Source organism: Pezoporus wallicus, unplaced genomic scaffold (genome assembly GCF_028554395.1).
Source record: "Pezoporus wallicus isolate ANWC-B61680 ecotype Strahan unplaced genomic scaffold, APGP_CSIRO_Pwel_v1 contig_3815, whole genome shotgun sequence".
Lineage (NCBI taxonomy): Eukaryota > Metazoa > Chordata > Aves > Psittaciformes > Psittacidae > Pezoporus > Pezoporus wallicus.
Window position 1 is genome coordinate 818631 of NW_026637911.1, and position 18991 is coordinate 837621.

The following is an 18991-nucleotide window of genomic DNA, read 5'->3' on the forward strand; positions in this document are numbered from 1 at the left end:
ACCAATCTGTTCAATCATTAATTTAAAGTCCACTGAAAATATTAATAAGAAACTTCATTTTAACTACAAGATTTGAGATTATTTGAAATCTATGAAGCATTCTAAGATAGCTGTGACAATTCTGTTAATAAAGATAAAAAATAACATTCAAGAGTTACATTTTGGTTCTCTACATCACAGTGAGATTTGTAAGAATAAGCCTAATACAAAAATGAACTCAAGCTCCTTTCTCCTTCCACTTTAAATCAAGAGGAAAAGACAAAACTTTCAGTGCTGCAACAAGATCTGCAGTATTTGACCATGCAGAACCTATCACGTGGAATTCCCCCTATCAGTTTTCCAGAGTTTAAAACAAAACACTAGATTCTGTAAATCCTGCATTCTTAACTGAAAGATATATGCCACTTTATGCCACTTATACCATAATCAGTATCGTATGGACTAAGGTACTTCAGTATGTCACATATTTTTTAAACACAGAACCTTTCTAAGGTATTTCTTTTAAAGACTAGTAATCCCTAATCTGGCACAAGAACTAATCCTCCATTTGTCATGATTCTTTTTAATTAGCATTAAGTAGACTCAGAGTGAAGTGAGAAGTTGAACATTTATCAAATTCTGCATTTGATTAGTCAAACACACCAAAACAGAGTCTTAAAACTGCTCTAAATTTCATGCTTGCAAGGTATTAGCAGGAGAATTTTCAGGGACTGAAACCTCTAAGAAAGGCAAAATTTCATACCTGTGTAACTGCTACAGTGTTACAAGAAATTATATTTTGCATCTTAAAAAGAAATTATTCGATTTTATAAATTTATAAATATCAAGGACTTCACATTTTAGAAAATGCGGTTTTGATCTAAGGGTTTGATACATCAAAATAATTCCCTTCAAATTGCAGTATAAATAATCAAAACAAAACTGTAAACAACTACAACAAAGATAAAGGGAAGGAATTACTAACATCAAAAAATACCACATAATCTGACTACAACCACAGTAAAAAATTAGACTTAAGAGTTCTTTCAACATCAGTCATGGAAGACAGATCAGGCCAAAACTAGCAAATGGATCTATGCAGGCACAGAGCTGCTGAGCTGAAGCTGCTCCTTTAGGGATAACGTCAAAGCATAAATAGCAAGGCTGAACATAACTTTTTACAAAAAAATAAGGAAATTTGTCTACTCCATGAATAAATTCTGAAACCTTATTTCTGCATAATGCAGACACATGCACCCCAAACTTACACAAGTTCAAAAAGCAGTAAAAAAAGACAAAAACATAAAAGACGAAGTTCTAATTTCAAAAGAAGAAAACATTTCCTTAGGATCCATGTAGCACATCCTCAGCTGAACCACTGGTCCTTCTTAGAGACTAACTGAAGCAGCAGCTGAAGCTCTTCACACTTCCCACCAACTCCATCCTGCATCAGACACAGCGCCAAACACTCTTACTTGACTCCCTTTAAAACTACCACTATACATATGTAAGCATATGACTTGTTGTGTCTTTCCTGGCAGAGCTAGCAATATATTTAATGAAACTTACACACAACACCCCAAAAAAATTCCCATCAGTAGATACTTCATTTGGTAAGAAATTTTCTTTATTGCAGCTTAAAGCATCCTGTAGATTAATTTACAAAGCTGCAAGAACATTCAAAATGAATGCACAGCTACTGCAGGAATTTTACAGAATTATCACTGTTCCAACCTGTCTTCAACCACCTCCTGCGCCTCTTCTGAAAAATGTCCAGATTCACTAGAAAAAGAATCTCGAAATAGTATGGAAACTGTAACTTCATGTGACCATATGCATGCAGTTGCTCCTGCTCACTCCCATAAACAACTGAGTTGTTAGTGAAGTATTTTATGCAGCCTGAAAGAACAACTTCACCCAGAGCACTATCTTGTTCTGTAAAGTCTAACTCTTAATTCTTCGTTCACACAATTATATTACTAGACCCATGAAGTTAATGAGATTATCCACATGCCCTAAGCTAAGCAAGCATATACGTCTTCTTGTATTAAAAGCTTAGCTGAAAAAGCGGCAAGAAAAACAGCAGAATTATCCCAGTAAAGACATCAGATTTTCAGTGGGTTAGAATTAAGGCAGAACTTTGTGCCGTATCTCACTTTCCCCTGGTGCTGACCATGTGCTTTGCAATCTTCTTCATGGTAAGCTGAAGAATCAGGAAAAATTGCATATGCATTAGGATGACAGTAGTGGATCAGACACAAACCTAAGTCTTGAACACATGAACTCAATTTCCTTTTTCATCATCAATCTTGTTTGCACTCCTCGACAGGACACTTCAAGAAGGGCCTGACTGACAAAAGTCTAAGGTATCGAATTAAAAGGCTTTCCTCCAAAGCAAAGCAGGATGAGGATTCCTTAATTAAATACATTAACAGCAAAAAAAAAAAAAAAACAAAACCAAAAACAACCCAAAAGTCCTTACTACCAATCCTGCTAAAAACCCAATGCCTCCCATATTTTGTTCTGAGAAACAGACTAAGCATTTTATCTGAAGATGTACAAACAACTCAGCCACTGTTCAGCATCAGTATGAAGATTTTCAATTGACACATTACATTTTAATTAATTAAAAAAGCCCTACAATGTAAGATGTTATGCAGCTTTAATAACAAGAGTAATCTGCCAACTACCGCTCTAATAAGCCTTCATTTCAACCAAAATGGACAAGAATGGAAATGATACCCATTATTATCCTACTGAAATTCACACCAGTTGTGCTTTTCACAGCAGTCACACTTCATTCATTAATGTTAAACTCTTCAGCGAAGGGATAGACTCTTACTCAACATCTACTGAATTGACAACATTTAACATTGCACCACTGTCAAATGAATCATCTCTTTCAGCAGGTAGGTTCAGAGTGAGATAAACTGTGGAGACATGGTCATCTTTTAAACACAAAGATTACTTTGAATTCTATTCTAAAAAAATTAAATAAAATAATTACTGCTATCTTAATTTCAGCATTTTGCATGCAATAAAACCTCATCCAAAAGTGTAAATGTCCATTACTTTTCATAACGGAAAAGTCTACAAGGTGTCTGAAATTAATAATGTTTTGGAAAAGCTTTCTTCATTATTCTATATGAATCTGTCAGTCGATGCAAAGTATGATTTCTACATGATTCGTGTGAAGAAACGTCTGTGTTTCACTTACAGCACTTGCCAAAATGTTTAATGTACATAAGCAAATCCATGCGTCAGCAGACCAGAAGAAATTGCTGTAAGGTAAGGTGAGTGCCAAGACAAACTCAGCAACAGTTTCTTTTTTAAAATCTTGAAATACTTATTTTCCTTCAGCAGCCACATGTGCGCATGGAAATAATTAACAGGTAAAAGACGCAAAGACATCTGCACGTGACAATTTATCAAAACTTTCTATTTAACTTGTATTCTTCACATGCAAGGCTTAGCCAACCTACTCTGTAGTTACATAACAAGAAACCTTTGCTTTGCATTTAACACTCTCCACTTCTATTCTCAGATCTTAAGAAATCCAAGAGATCATGCAGCTGTTCTAATATTTACATCTTATGCTTCTAAATATTACCATTGTATGGATCTTTATGATTTTGTTAAGGAGGAAATCCAAATTAAGTAATAGGCATACATATTACCTAAATATATAGTTTTGTTTTATAAAACCATCTGACAAACCACTCAGATGACGAAAGCCATGTTGAGACAGCTGAAGAGTAAAGCTGCCAAAAATGCATATTTCAAAGATGTGTGGGCCACAGAAGTCACTGTAATATGGTGCTCCATTTTCCACTGGCTTCAGCAATAAGTCACAAAACATGCACCCAGGTGACCTATTCTTGTGGCTTCACTGTAAATGGGTTCCACCTACTTTTCAAACATGACTCTGAAGACTTAGTGTCTCTGAAACTCTTTGTGGCCTACACTGATAAAATCCACCAACATTTATTGCAGACAACTGTGCACCTTGCGCTCAAACGTCTACTCAAAAACTACAGGCTCTCAAAGGAGAAGCAGATCGCTTACATTTGTCACACAGAACACAGTTTATGTAGTTGTGCTCTAGGGAAAGCGAAAAACAAGAGTGAAGAAGTTAAATTTTTCTTTTTACCCTTGCCTAAAAAATATGAGTTCTATCACTGCTAAAAGACAGTTTTATCTACCACTGTCATCCAAGTCCTTAACTTGGTATTAACATTTTCAGATGTGTTACCCTGAAAATTTTCTGGTTTGTTGGGTTTGGGTAGTTTTTTGTTGGTGGTGGGGTTTGTTTTGGTTTGTTTTAAATTTGTTTCCCAGTGGTTCACTTTCGTTTAAGTGATAGTACTTCATCTATATCCAGCTCTGGCTCATTCTACTTAACCTGCTACATGTGTTTCTGTGGGTCTTCCCCTCCTGAATAGCAGACCACACTAATAAGCTGAGTGAAGAAAGGCAGAGGTTCAAAACACAGAAAGGAAGGTTTACATGAGACTGACAAAACATCTGCAATATCCCAAGTATTACATTTACATGGAGTTCTACCCAGGAAAGAGAACCAGTTCCTTGAAACCAAGTAACAGAGTCAAGCATATACCTGCCAACAGACAATGATTAATAATAACTGACTGCAACATGTGGTACAAGATTTTGAAACTCCATAGCTTCTTATTTCTAGTTTTATCCTTGTGACAAAAAATGCATGAAAACTTATTGCTACAAGTTTCCCCAGACTTTAATTTTTGGCATCTAACAGCTTAAGGTGGTTTATACAACCAGTGTTCAAAAACCGCTTAGAAGAAAAGAACAGCCTGTCTCAGATTTTGTTGTATATGACTGGCATGCTTTATAACATTTTGAGTCAAAAGCTAGTAAAGCATCCCAGACAGTAAATCAAAATAACTGCTATTCAAGCACTACCTGAGTGTATTCATACTTAATCTTTGAGCTACATTGAGCATTATGAAGAGAGAAGACACAGAGCAGACTGTGTTAGTCCTTTAAATACTTAGTATTTAGTGAAAATGTGAAAGCTGAAAGGCCCAATCTAAACCCTACTAAGACTGCATGGAAGTTTGCTAGCTATAATCCTACCTTCTAAACTCAGTTTTTAAGCACTTTAAGTGCCTTCTCATCATGAAACACATCTCATTTGTTCTAATGAAGGTAATACAGATTATACTAGGAAACAAATACAGTAATACAGGCCTATGTTTTCCCACAGAGAAACCCACAAAATGTAAGCACAATTTCAAACAAAACACCACTGCAGTTCAGAAAACTATTTTGAACTTACTGTGTTAGTTGAATCTTCTTGTAAAATTCTATCATATAACTGGATAGCATCATCATACCTGTTCAAAGAAATCATTCACATTTATTTCTGCTAAGGCAGAACTCCTGACTTTTTGACTGTCCTTGCAATACTTAATAACCCTTCTACAACTTTTAATAATGAACATATTTAAGCAAACTATACTCATACAAAATTCTCCTGAGTGCTAAATATGAACAGCAGTATTTTATGTTATTGAGCTAAATAAAAAGTACATAGTAATTGCTTTATGGAATATTGTTTCAGCAGCAATTTAAGTATCTTATACCCAGTATCTTACTCTCCTGCCTCTTCCCTCTTTTTCTTTTACCCAATAGGTCCAATTATCACATCCCAATTCTCTTTTTCACTCTTCCCAAGAAACAGAAGCCCCAAAATTTGAAAGGGCATCCAAAATAACGACTTTTTACTTCACAGTTGTAATTTAAAACTTCATGTAAGTTTCTTCTATTATGATTTTATAAAGTATAAGCAGCCGCACACAGTAAACTAGCAGGATTCACACAAGAGTCCAATCCTTGATTATACCAGAAATCTTGTAAAAAAATCTTCTCCACCATCACTACATAGGTTTTATTAATTAACTCTGCTATTTGCAGTATGCACAAAACAGGTTACTCCACCTGCTGTAAATGTTTTAGACCTGGGAAACAGATCTGTGTGTTCAGCCAGCTGTGTACATGATCCAAATAATTCAATTTAAAACACATCTGACTACACAGCTGTTGCGCTATTACCACATAACTAGGGCATATATTATGTCTTCATGTACAGTTTGACAACTAGTTTTTCAGAAGTACTGCTGACTGATTTTGATACTACACATCCCATTCTCACCTTCAACACCACTTACGTACTCTCACTGCTCCCTAAACACTGCTGACATTAGCATAGCTCAGCTGTCCAGTCCAGTTACCATAAGATACAAGAACAAATGAGAAAGCAAGCACAAAAGCAGAAATGAGTAGAAGGTGACTGCTACAGACTTGGCAGACACGCTGTAAAATGCTGCATTCATGTTCTCTGTAAGTTGCTACTTTATCAAATATTTTTTACAAGACTGAACAGGATGGCCATAATCCCAGCTTTACAGGTGAATTTCCAGAAAAGCATTCTTTTGATCAGCAAGTATCTACAGAGATATCTCAGTCTACAGGAATGTCCTTCACGATTTCCTATTTCTGCTGGGGAAAGCATGATCCTTCTAGATCCTAGAAGTCACTTAGAATTTAATAAGAAGCTTAATTCTTCAATTGAAAATGTGATACCCTCCAGCCTAAGTCTCCCTAGGCATCATTTATACTCAAGGGAAGAGAACCAGGCTTCTCCAGGCCATGGCTGAGAGCATCTGCAGATGAGTTCCTGTTCAAAGCAACGCAGAACCAAAGCCTCCATCTTCTCTAACTTCTGGAGAAAATCTATCAAGATGAAACCTCAGCTTTCGTTAATGCGTCTGCTCCCCTGATATTCCAATCTCAAGGATCTAACATGCCAGAGTCATTTAGTCAAGAATTTTTATGAGTGCTTTTGGAAAACCGTGGCTCAGTATCACTTCATTGCTGAAATAACACATAATGTTCATGCAGCAGTCATCTCCCACAGAGATCTGTTCCCACTTATTATATTCAATGTAGGCACATAAGCCTAGGACAGAATTCTGATCTTTTGCACTTCTGAATAGGTTTTGGGAATGGAGAAAATCTGCTGCCATTCTCTCACTGTCTTCCTACCCTATATCAAATGAAGACAGAAAAAGAGCTAAGTTAATGGAAATTCTTCATGAATACGTATTTGATAGGAAGTGAGTGAGAAATGTGGAACACCTAGTTGCCTTGACACTGCCTTAGAACAGAATGTAAATACCAAAGATTATCCAAGGAGAAAGGCAGACAATAAAGGTCAACCTCAAACCCTGAGGTCATTAATCTTGGAAAGCTATAAAGTTTTAAGCTGTTCATTATTTTAATAATTCCTGCTAAACTCGCTATGTTATAACAGGATATTTCTAAATGGTCAGTTTAATTTTTAGGTTCTGCCATCCTATTTGGTATAGGTTTTGAGTTGTTTCTATAATGAATTCCATAGATTTAATCCTCATTAAGTTCTATTGGATTTATCCACACTCAGAAAACAAGGGAAAAGAGCTATATCCTGCAGTGATTAGGAACACAGGAGAACAACAAAGGCAAAAAAACACTGGCACTGATTTTCATATGCTGCTCTAGCTCTGTGAGATGAAATGTATGCCTCCTGGACTCCGCCAAAAAAGTGCCTAGTGTTGTATTGTATAATGACTTATACTGTGAGTAAGAGACCTTTTCACTTTATGAAGTCTGATTGGAAGATGGCAAAAAAATAACACCGCACAATATATGCAAAAATGCAACAAAAATGTCTAAACATTATAATATGATCATGCACACCACTGTTTTCTATAAGGAAACTGCCCAGCCTGGATTTGCCATGTTTCCATAGTGCCTGAATGCCATTTTAAGAAATAGCAAGCATCTTTCCAGACAGAAAGCACAGTGTTTTCAATTCAGGTTTTACCTTTCCATAGCTTCAAATCGCATTCCAGTTAATCGCTTAACTCTGTGGCTCCCAGGAAACTGCCGCCTTAGCTCCTGAAGACAAAACTGTACAAATAAAAGCCAAGATACTATTGTGAATACAATTATCTACACAGAAGCTGGATGAAAAAAAGAAAAGTCCTTGGCTGATAATTTAACAACCTGAAATGGCATTTCTGAGTAAAATCAAACAGCTATTTTTGAAGTAATCACTAAAATGTATTGATAAAAAGAAGCTTGGAAACTGAAACTCTGTTAGAAGACTAAATCTAAGAAATATCTTCCATACAGGTTGTTAGATCATCAGGCTTTCCTGGACATAGTTATCTGTTTAGAAAATTAAACTCATGTACTAAACCAGTTCTGATACTATTAAAACTTGAAGTCTACTTAGTCTACTATAATAACAGAAGACAGTAGAAAAACAAAACAAAGACAGTAAGAGCTTATGTGATACTTCTTTAATAAATGGGTATCTCTCAATGGAACAAACTATGCTAATACTATGCTATGTATTTATTTTTAAAATAAAACTTTGAAATCCAAAGAAAATGTTTGTCACTGGCTTGGGCTGAGCCTGCTGGCAGAAGCAGCACAGCTTTTAACTCCTGAAATCAGTGAGACACCTGGGCTGGATAAAAAGAATTCATCACAGGGAGATTTCTCTGGACTAGTGAAAAAGGGACTGAGTCACAACTTCCCCAGAGCAAATTAACTCTAACCATATCGTGAATGTGGTTAGATAACATTGCAGAGCCTGTAGCTGACTCATTATAATGGGAACCAGGACAGTCCACAGGCTCCCTAAAAGACCAGTAGTTTGAATCACATTAAAAGCTTCACACAGAAACCTCCTGTTCCAACACTTAGTTATACAACTCAGTTTCTAAAGTTGTTCTTCAGACGCAAAATTTCAGCAGAGGCCATCTACATAATCTGTTCCATCTTATCAAATCCACTGATCAAAAGAATAATACAGAAAAAAAAAAAGAAAAAAATCAGTAAAATTTAGTAGGTTCCCTGTTTCTATACAGAAACAGACTGCCAGAGCACAGCAAAGAGAAACAGTCACATCTCTCCCAGATCCAGAAAAATACAGAAGAGAGAAGGGAAACATCAATCAAGGAAATAATGCATAGCTTCAAGTAAGCACAGACTATTTTCATCATGATCACTTTAACTTGCAATGAAACAAGATTATAACAATGCCGCAGCACATAGCAAGGCTCAGGTTTAGTACAGGAACAGTTTACTGGCACTTTGAGTGACATCTAGGTGAACTGCTGCTGCACTGGACAACAACCTGTCATAAAAACTATATGTACTTAGCAGCACATTACAGATAGCTGAACTGATCTGTGAACATTCTTAAGAGATGGGAAATCTTATCTCAAACTCCAGAAAAGTAGTTTCACTCAAGCTTTTACAATCCAAACCACCTTTTAGATTTAAAAAAGAACTTTCGCAGACAATAAATCCACCCTGTAGCCCAGTGATCTGGGAATCATGAATGACAGTGATTTTCAGTATAAAAACATGAACTTTTACTGCTTTTCCACAGTAAAACTTTGAAATGTCAGAAATTGTAACATTTGCAATACTACTAAGCTCCAGAATCTGCAGATGGACTTTCACATCTAGAAAATCGCCACTGACAATATAAAAAAGCTGATGAAGTAGCAATCAAGCGCAGGAATACTATAAAACCAGAACTGTTCACATTAGATCCAATTATGCAATCATTATTCAACCAAACTCTGCAGCCACAAAGCCAAAATAAACTCCTGTAGATTAAGACATCAGTCACAAAAAGTGACATAAAAAGCTGTCAGACAGTCAAAACCAACTCACTGTAACACCTCTGAAAACAAAAGTGCATGAATAAACCACACGAGGTAGATCTTCAAAATATTTTGGACTCAGCAGCACTGAATACCCGCTTTTCAAATTTAACTTGTATATCATTTATGTTATTAAGGATTTATTCTGCACTATGTCAATAATCTACTTGGGAGATTCTCTCAGAAACTCAGCAGTTACCCTGGCAAACCTCATTTGTACGTGAAACTTTAATTTGCAGTCAATTTGCTTTCTGATTTTTTTTTTTAATCACATCAGGTTTAAATTTTAAAGGTCTGAAAAGGCAAAGAAATATAAACCTGGACTTCAGTATGTGAAACACTGGCAGTGCAAGTGCCTGCCAACAGTAGGTGACTGCACTATAGAACAGCATGTGGAATGGGCTGGCTGCAGTAGGGGCATGTATTATGCACAGTCATTCTGTACAGGACAGAGAGGACATGAGTAAGAAATAAAAGAAAAGAAAAAATTCAGATAAATGACTCTGAAAACCATCTCAGATTCCTCATTCAGAGCAGATGAGACCCATCCCCCTAAGCAAAATGCATCACAGCTGTCAAAAACTCACTGCTAAAAAACAGAAGTTCCAAAGCTGTTTGTCTACTTTGAGGCTACAGCTGTAGCAAAAAGCCACATATGATGTTGACTTGTCTGAATTAACTACTTCTTTGTTATAAATCAATCAAATTAAATTAACATAAAACAAAAAACTAAATTTCCCTCTAAGCTTTTAACCTCCTTTCTGAGCTGCATATAAACTGTTGCATTCCCTCATCTAAGCAATAATCCTTACAGGGCACAGAAACTGAAATGTAAAATCCCTGCCAGGGTTAGTAAAAAAAAAAGTGTCTCACAACTGATCTTTCAACACTGGCTCCCTCAACAATTTTGTGAAAGTCTTCCTAAAAAGACCCTGAAAATAAAGACCAAAACTGGTTTAGATATAAATCAGAACACAGAAAAGTATTTATTTAAACAGTAATTCTATTTGTTTTGTTTAAACAGGCAGCTATACAACAGTATTTTCTTCTGAGGAACAAAGGAAAGAAAGTTCAGTGGGTTCATGACAAGTTCAGAGCATTGTGCTGTAGTTTCCAGCGCACACCCATTTTACCATATATATGTGGGATGCGAGATAAACTTGTCTAGTTCTGCCTACTTTCAAACTGCCTTTCTCCCAACTATATCCTCTAGGCTGACCCTTTGTATATCACAGATCATTAAGTTTCACCCAAATGACACCACATGAAGCTCAAAGACTTTATGGGGTATTTTTGCCATCTGACAGAGCAACTCACTGGAAGAATGAAAGACCTGGACTCCTGAAAACACCTTTCTTTTCACTCAGAATAAGCTCAAGCTTGCTGGTTTTCAAGGCACAAGACAAGGTCATGGTTGTTTGTTTTTTTTTTCCCAGCATTCAGTGAAGGAGGGATGAAAAGATTATTAAATTTTTCCTGAAAAACACACTTTTGCCTTTTTAAGTTGCTGCCTTTAAAGGATCACCTAACCTAGCTGGGGTTTTTGTTTGTTCTGGTGGTTTTTTTTTATTTTTAATCTACTCAACAGGTGTTACGAGTTATAAATAAACTCATTTAATTTAAATTGTTATTTGCATGATTCAAATAAATATCCATACAAATTAACTAAGTCCTAATATCCATTAACAATATTTTTTATCAAGAATCGCTGAACAATTTGGACTGTAACAGACCTTTGGAGGTTATCTGCTCCAAATCCCCCCTCAAAACAGAGCCAGCTTCCAAGTGAGCGCGGGGCCACCTCCCAGTCCATTTCTCAGCATCTCTAAAGGAAATGCCAGGGCATTCGTCATAAAGTGTTCGCTAGGTAACCACACTGTTAAAAACTTCTTCCTAGTATCTAATTGTAATTTCCATTGTTGCAGCTTATGTCTCTCACACTTATCTTTTGCTGCAAATCTACTAAAATCTGTGTCCACCTTCTTTATACCTTCTCATTAGTACATATCCGAAGATAGCAATCAAATCCCTTCTTAGCTTTCTCAAGACCTAACAAACCCAGATCCCTCAAGCCTTTCCTTATACATTATGTAGTCCAGCCCCCCACTCATCTTGAAGACCTGCTCTGGTATGCAAAGGACTTTCTTTGATGATAGCCAATACCACACATAATATGACATGCATAACAGGACCTTTTACTTCAAAACATTCAAAAACCCCAATATAATTTGAGAGGTTTCCAATAAACAAACATTCTCTGTACAACATGGAAACTTCAATATTATTCATGACATCTAGCCCATACTGGAGTAGCTGTAAATATTTTCATGGCTATTGGAAGAGACATGATCATCGAAACAAAATTTACACATGAGAAGAGGTAGGTGGTGGTACTTTCTTCCCAGCAATGTACTTCTCAACAGATATGCTAGAAGTCCAAGCTATGGAGTTCAGAATATCCTGTAACTGTCCAAGGAACTAGCTGCAAGAGACACCCAGAGGAAAACTTTAAAGTTTGAAGAGAAAGTCAACTTGAAAACTTACCAATGCCAAATCATCTCGACTGCAGTCCAGGGCAGCAATCATCACCTGTTCATATATTATCCAAACTGGACACAAAAGAGACATTACATGCAGATAAGTGATTTTTTTAAGGTAATGGGAAACACCTACAATGTAAATAAGATTAATGAATTCTGTCTGTGTATTTTCCCCCTTCTACTCCTGTGGATCACTACTGAAACAGAGACATTCTAAGAAACTGCTGGAATTAATTAAAAAGGCATTAAAGCAATTTTATTGCTTTTAGTAACAAAGTACCTTTTGACATCTTGAAAGGCAAAAAGGCTCTAATTCTCTACTTTTCCTAACATAATAGCTGCAGTCTTCTAAATAGATCCCCACTAGGACTTGCTCTCTGATCAGACCTGGAGAACAGCCATATGGGCTACAAAGAAAACAAATTTCCCTTAACTGTTTCACTACTGAAGTCCCACAAATGTTGTCTTCTTCCTGGAGTTGAACAACATCTCTAAATCAATGACATATTACATTATTTCTGTTCTAGGCCTACCAAGCTCTTGAATGTAAAGAACTTAACAGCATGGCTTTACAAGCTGCCGAAAAGAAAGGTTATGGGTAGAGGGAAACACGCAATGTAAGTATTAGAAGTACCAAGTGCTTTGAACTCATGTAAATCTAATGAGGTGCACTCAACATGTTACAGAAATGAAACAGAAATAAATGTCCTCCAAAACAAAAATCTAAAATAAAAATACAGTACAATATAGAAATAGCAATAACAAGAGCCCTCTCCTTTTAAAACGTTAGCTTCTATGATGAGAATTTTCACTACTTTTTTTAAGAAAATACTATTTCTTGCTAGGTATATAAAAGAAAAAAAACAGGCATTAATTTGCCTGTCAATCCTCTTCATTGGAACTATCTGTAAAATACGTATTCTATCTTTATTATGTAATGTATCCATTTTTTCCCAAACAGACAAAATACAGATAACATATATCCATGACACTTGAAAAGAAGGACAAACTGAACCCTGACAAGAAAGAAATAACTCAGCCCTTATTACTGAGAACAATGTTTCAAAAAGGCATCAGCAAGATCTGAGAGGAATATCAAACTCCTCAACAGTTCCTTACTAAAATATAACTCTCAATAAATTACTAAGCAACGTGGTAAGAAGAAAGTAAAATCAAGGTTAGCTCTCAAAGTTCTTCTACAGCAGTAGGAACCTTCAACTCTCTTGTAGGTGGGTGTATTAAGCATACCCAGTCTAAAACCAAGCATGCTCCTCACAACTACAATGCAAGACCCCCACACAAGTGCAGTATCTGCTTCGAGCACTGGACCTCCAAGCGCACTTCGCGACTCACTGCTACGCACAGAGGTGTCTTCAACACATGATACTACGGGTAGACAATCCATGTATTTACATCCAAAAAAAGTACAACATTTGCAGTGGCCAAGCCCCTCAGAATGGAAGGAAGTCCAGAACAGAATTACAGCTGAGAGGGTACAAGACAGAACCAAAGCAAAGCATGATACAAAACAAATTCTACCTTTAGAACCCCAAAATCAATACTGAAAGATTCCTCACCTGAGGGAGGCAGTCTTCCTGAAATAACCATGTGGACCTTAATTCCATGAACATGAAGTTAGGGTTTTGAAATTAAAGTTAGTTTACTAAACTAACTGACCAAGTTAACTAACTGAATAATCATATGGAGTACAGTAACTGTTATTAGTAAATAGAATGCACTGCTGTGGCTGCTAAAATCCCCTGGTGACTATGTAACAGCAGTTAATAAAAGTAAAGCACAACAAGAGAAATGTATTAAAGAATATCTATATTAAATGGCCTGAAATATAAAAAAGGGGAAAAAAAGGAAGAAGCATGAGCATTAAAATAAAAACACATGTAAGATTAATATGCAAACCTATTCAATCTTGACAGCACTTTATTACACTTACTTTATGCCTATAGTAAAGAGTTTTTCCACCTATTTTCACTGCCGCCCATATGTGGGAAAGAAATAAAATCTAGGAATTCTGGCAGCCTATTAGACTTGGAAAGCAATAAATATTCCATCAACATAAGCAGATACAGAAAGGCAACACATAAGTACAAAATAGAGACTAAAAAGAGAAAACAAAATCTGATGATGGAAGTTTTGAAAATAATGACTGTTTACTTACTGTCATCTCCAAGTTTAGATGCATATTCATTAATTAACTCTTCTCCAACATCCACTATCTGTTCACTGTTCCGGTAGTTTTCTTCCCTCCATTTCCTCATTTTATCACGCATATCTGGGGCAAAAGGGAGAAATAAATAAAAATAAAATATTTAGAGTTCCAGACACTAATGGAATTTTAATTTTATTTCCAGAAAATATGCATATGGAGAATAGGTAGAGAGAGCACTAGATTTAAGAAAGTGACTTCTACTGATATTAGAAAACTACTAGAGAACAGATAGCTACACCAGACTTCTGAAACCGTGTCCCACAAACTGTGCTCATGCTCTAATATCAATTCAACTTCCAAGTTTGTGGTCTCTCAGGTTATTAATATATGCAGTAAAAACCCTTTATACCTAGTTATCCAATAAACAATAAAAGTTAATGGACATTCCCCCTGCTTAGGAAAAATAGGCTACAAGAGATCTCTCCCAAGTAGTTTCACACATTTACAAACAATACTAAAACTGCTTTTCTGCTCCAGGTGGATAAATTTTACTTAAGAAATTTACAGTTGAAGTATTATTAAAACCATGATAATTCAATCACTGCTCATGTTTATCAGTGTAAGCAAAATGCTGTGAGCTTTCACTCACAATCTACACACTCCTATGGAAAGGAGCCCCAAGAAAGGCAGACATGGAAGCAAAGGCCATCTACACCAGGGAACTGCCCAAAGGTATAAAAGTTACCACTGTTTATCTAGGTCAGATAAAAAAAAAAGTTTATTTTAGCATTAGGATTTGTGTTTCAAGTTTACATTTTACTATGATCAGATACCCAAGAGAGCCAGCTCATACTCATGAAGTCAGCTAGTGAGCAGTACCTAGCCCAGGTTTTATTTATCCTCTGGATGAGGAAATTGCTAAGAATGTGATTTTATATACACATATACATTTATATACAGATAGATGTTCCATATGTAAGAATAAATTTTGAAGAAACTTAAGGAAAATAGGTTTCATTACTAGATAGTGGCTTTATTAACATGAAGGTACCACAATAACTATTACGAATATTTTTTAACAAACTTTAAAAAAAAACAGCTGGAAAACCAAACACAACCATAGATCTAAACACTGTCAGTTTTTCTTGCACTTCAAAACACATAGTTAACATAACTGACAGCTAAAAATTAAGCACCGAACTTTCTTCCATCTACCTGAAGTGATCTCAGATTGCTCATAAGACTGTTATTGTGCTACATTTTGTATTTTGAAATTCAACCAAAACCACCAGAGGGTTACATTTCATATGCATGGGTAACGTAAAATGGTTCTAGACACATAATGGTCCCTGGAAATCCAAAGTTAGACAGCAAGACTGTGAGAGAACACAAACATTCACAAAAACTGACAAGCTAAATGCATAAAGATAAACAAGCTGTCTGATTTCTACCCACTCATTTACTTGGAAATTATCAATGCCTCCATTCCAGTGTGACTCCAAACGGAAAAGTGTCTGAATCATGCATTAACAGAATGCACATCTAGCATTCATCACCCAAGTACAGAATTTACAACGATGGAAAAAAAACTGCAGGACAGAGAACAGTGTTCTCATTAATGTAGCTTTATTGAGAGGCTCGTTGGTTTGAGAGATACCTCATTTTGATTAAAAGGTAGAAGAAAAAAAAATGCAATACTAATTTAATGATCCACATAACTTAAGAAATTTAAGCCTTCCTCCTGAGAAGAGTCTCTGCATGGTCTACTGCAGGACTCCACTCATTTTCACTTTATTTTGCATCTCTTAAAATTGAGGAAAAAATACAATATTTTTCAAATGCATCCTTCTAAAGCGGACACAGTCCCTTGTACCAACACAGATCTTCCCCTACACCCCAACTCCTACACTTGGACATAAAATGGCATATACCAACTGAGAAGTTGATATGACAAAACTCCCCGGCTGGTCCCCAAAAATTTCTCTTTCAATATGCACAAACTATGCACATAGCACAATGCCACAGATGTCCATCAAGATTCTTGGAAATAGAATATCTAGGGAATATCTAGGTTATTTCTAAGAGTAGGAAGTTCAACTCCAGTATGAATTAGCCAAGTCCCAAACCAGCAAACTTAAGCACTCTATACCCAGCCTTTACACTAGAAGTTAAAGATACCAACTCTGCAATACTCTCAGCCAAAACAATCTAGGCCTAAACACACAGAAACATACCCACAATGTATGCACCTATCCCATGAAAAAATCTCATTTATCTAATCTCTGACACCTGAGAACAACAGGTTAAAAACAAAGCAAAAAACTAAACCTCTGGGTTTTATAAAAACGTATGTTCAAGCAAAATAAAAACCGCAAAAGTTCTTTACACAAGCTGTTTTACAGAAACTTCTGGAAAAGCCCAACAATAACACCAGAAAAACTCCATACAACTTCCCTGCCCAAGCAGTGGCCGGCCTGCACTCTACCCCAGCTGAGCTTCACCACCGCTGTACCTCCTCACAAGAGATATACAAGAACAAGCAACCAAGCTTTTCTCAAAAGCGACATCATGGTGATGCAACCAGATTACAGAGCAAAACTACCTGTAAACTGACCACAAAACATACTGACAAGAAAGACCTATTCTTCATCCTAAATCATTTAGCTACAACACTTATTTTCTTCAACACAAAAGATTTTCTGAGATTGATGCAATTTGACCCGAAAACTGAGTATCTGAAATTCCATTTTGTCTTGCTTCAGAGTCCTGCAAAAAAAGATGCAGGAAAGCCAGTATGGCCACTGTTTCTGATGGGCAAGTTACTGGCATCTGCTAAAATACATCCCTTGCAATGTTGCTCCTCCTATCCACATACTACAAACCTAAACTAACCAATCATCTATAATCTGGGAATTATTTTCTCACTTATTTCTTCACAGACTGGCAGAAAATATATAGATATAGACAATATATCTAAAAACAAAGAACATACAGCTGCTCTCTGCATTACCTTCTCTACAGTATGTTTGTAACATGTGGGACCACCTAGCTGAAGTTTCCCCCTTTACAGCCAAAACTATGGAGAAGCATGAATCTGTTCTTGATATGAGACAGTAGTAGGCTTGAGTGCTGTACAAACTCGTATTTGAACATGTACTGCTTATGAGAAAAGAGCCACTGGGAATGTCAGGTAAACCTCAAAAATGTACTGCTATAATTAATTATTAGGATTAAACACGTGAATGCTACAAAGAGCAGGGGAGCAGGATTTTCAGGAGTTTTTATGTCAGTTCAGAGCTCCTGCGAGCTCCTCCACAAACGCACACCACGGAATTTCTGGAAAACATCAGGTATTTTTCTGGCGCTTCAGGAGGTGAACTGACACAAACTGCTCAACCAAATAAGAAGCCCTATGTTCTTGTAGGCGCTACATCAGTATTGTGGGGTCGGAAGCCGGGCCGAGAGAACCCGCCGCCGGGCTCTGGAGAAACGGGGCTCCGTCAGCACGGAGCAGAGGCAGCTGCTGGGCCCCGCCGCACCGGTGCGTGTGGAGACATCCCCATCCCGCAGGAAAATGGACCCCCAGCCATGGGGGCAGGCGCTGGCGGCTCCGCTCTCAGGGCTCTGTGCACGTTACCACCGGCGGAGCCGCGGTCACCGCGGGGCTGAGCACGGGCCGCCAGCTCCGCTTGCGCCGCCCGGCCACCCACAGCCCGCGGAGCCGCCGGCCCCGCCCGGGCCCCGCCACCGCCCGGCTCCGGCTGCCGGGAACAGGCGGCGGCCTGCTCGTCCCCGCCGCGCAGCAGGGCCGAAGGGGCTGACCACCTTCACCCTGCGCCCAGCGGTCTGGGGGTCGGGCCGGGCCGGGCCCGGCCTCGGCGGACGCGTCGTTACCTTCCCAAGTCACGTCGTACATCTCCGACACCTTCGCCATCTTGGCGGCCGCCCCCGTGACGCGCCGCCGTGACGGCCCTGGCCCTCATTGGCGGCGGGGCGGGAAGCGGGCCCGCCCCGCGCAGTGCTGCCGGGGCCGCCGCGGGGTCCCAGTGGCATGCCTGCACTACTGCTCCCCACGCCTACGCACCGGCCGGGAGCATGCACCCGCCCAGGCGCGAGTCCCTAGGAACCGGAGCTGGCCAGGACGGAGAATCAAAACGCTCGCCTTTTCCCCGGCTTGGCTTTGGGGTTTATGTAATCGGTGTTCGCGTCGGGAGCGAAGATCACACACCATGAGACGTGTGATCGCCTTTTCCGTGGCACCCTGCACTGGTCCTGCCCGTGGCCAGGCAGGCCTGGCTGGGCTGAATTGAAGTGCATAGAGCCTAAACCGGAGATGGCGCTGAGGCCTACAAATTGATTTCTCTTGTATTATAACCCACATACACTTTCCACGTCCAGTTTGCGTGGCACAATGTGAATACATGCCTGTGAGGAGGTGCCTGGTTTGGTTTGTGTTCAGCTTGCTAGCTGCCAGTGCATGTCAGGCCCTCGGGATCCTGGAGATGGGCATGAGCCATCAAGGATGAGCCAACTATTCCTCA

The 18991-nt window shown here is 38.2% G+C and overlaps 1 protein-coding gene and 1 long non-coding RNA gene across 5 annotated transcripts in view; both read right to left on the reverse strand.

Annotated features, from left to right (window-relative positions):
• EMC2 (ER membrane protein complex subunit 2) overlaps nucleotides 1-18476 on the reverse strand; it is a 33247-nt gene extending 14771 nt beyond the window's left edge. For 2 of the 4 annotated variants that reach the window (XM_057408201.1, XM_057408203.1), the window contains exons 1-5: nucleotides 18345-18399; nucleotides 14460-14573; nucleotides 12288-12352; nucleotides 7883-7968; nucleotides 5294-5351 (exon numbers count right to left, since the gene is read on the reverse strand). In XM_057408201.1, coding sequence (XP_057264184.1) covers nucleotides 5294-5351; nucleotides 7883-7968; nucleotides 12288-12352; nucleotides 14460-14573; nucleotides 18345-18384 — 363 coding nt within the window. In that variant the 5' untranslated portion in view covers nucleotides 18385-18399. Of the gene's footprint in view, nucleotides 1-5293; nucleotides 5352-7882; nucleotides 7969-12287; nucleotides 12353-14459; nucleotides 14574-18344 lie in introns of all 4 variants that reach the window. The other 2 variants (XM_057408199.1, XM_057408202.1) reach the window with 2 other exon arrangements.
• LOC130598621 (uncharacterized) lies at nucleotides 12514-13687 on the reverse strand. The gene is made up of 2 exons (XR_008972039.1): nucleotides 13532-13687; nucleotides 12514-12859 (listed from the first exon to the last, which is right to left on the reverse strand). It is a non-coding gene; the product is annotated as an uncharacterized LOC130598621 (long non-coding RNA).
• Nucleotides 18477-18991: the final 515 nt, after the last annotated feature.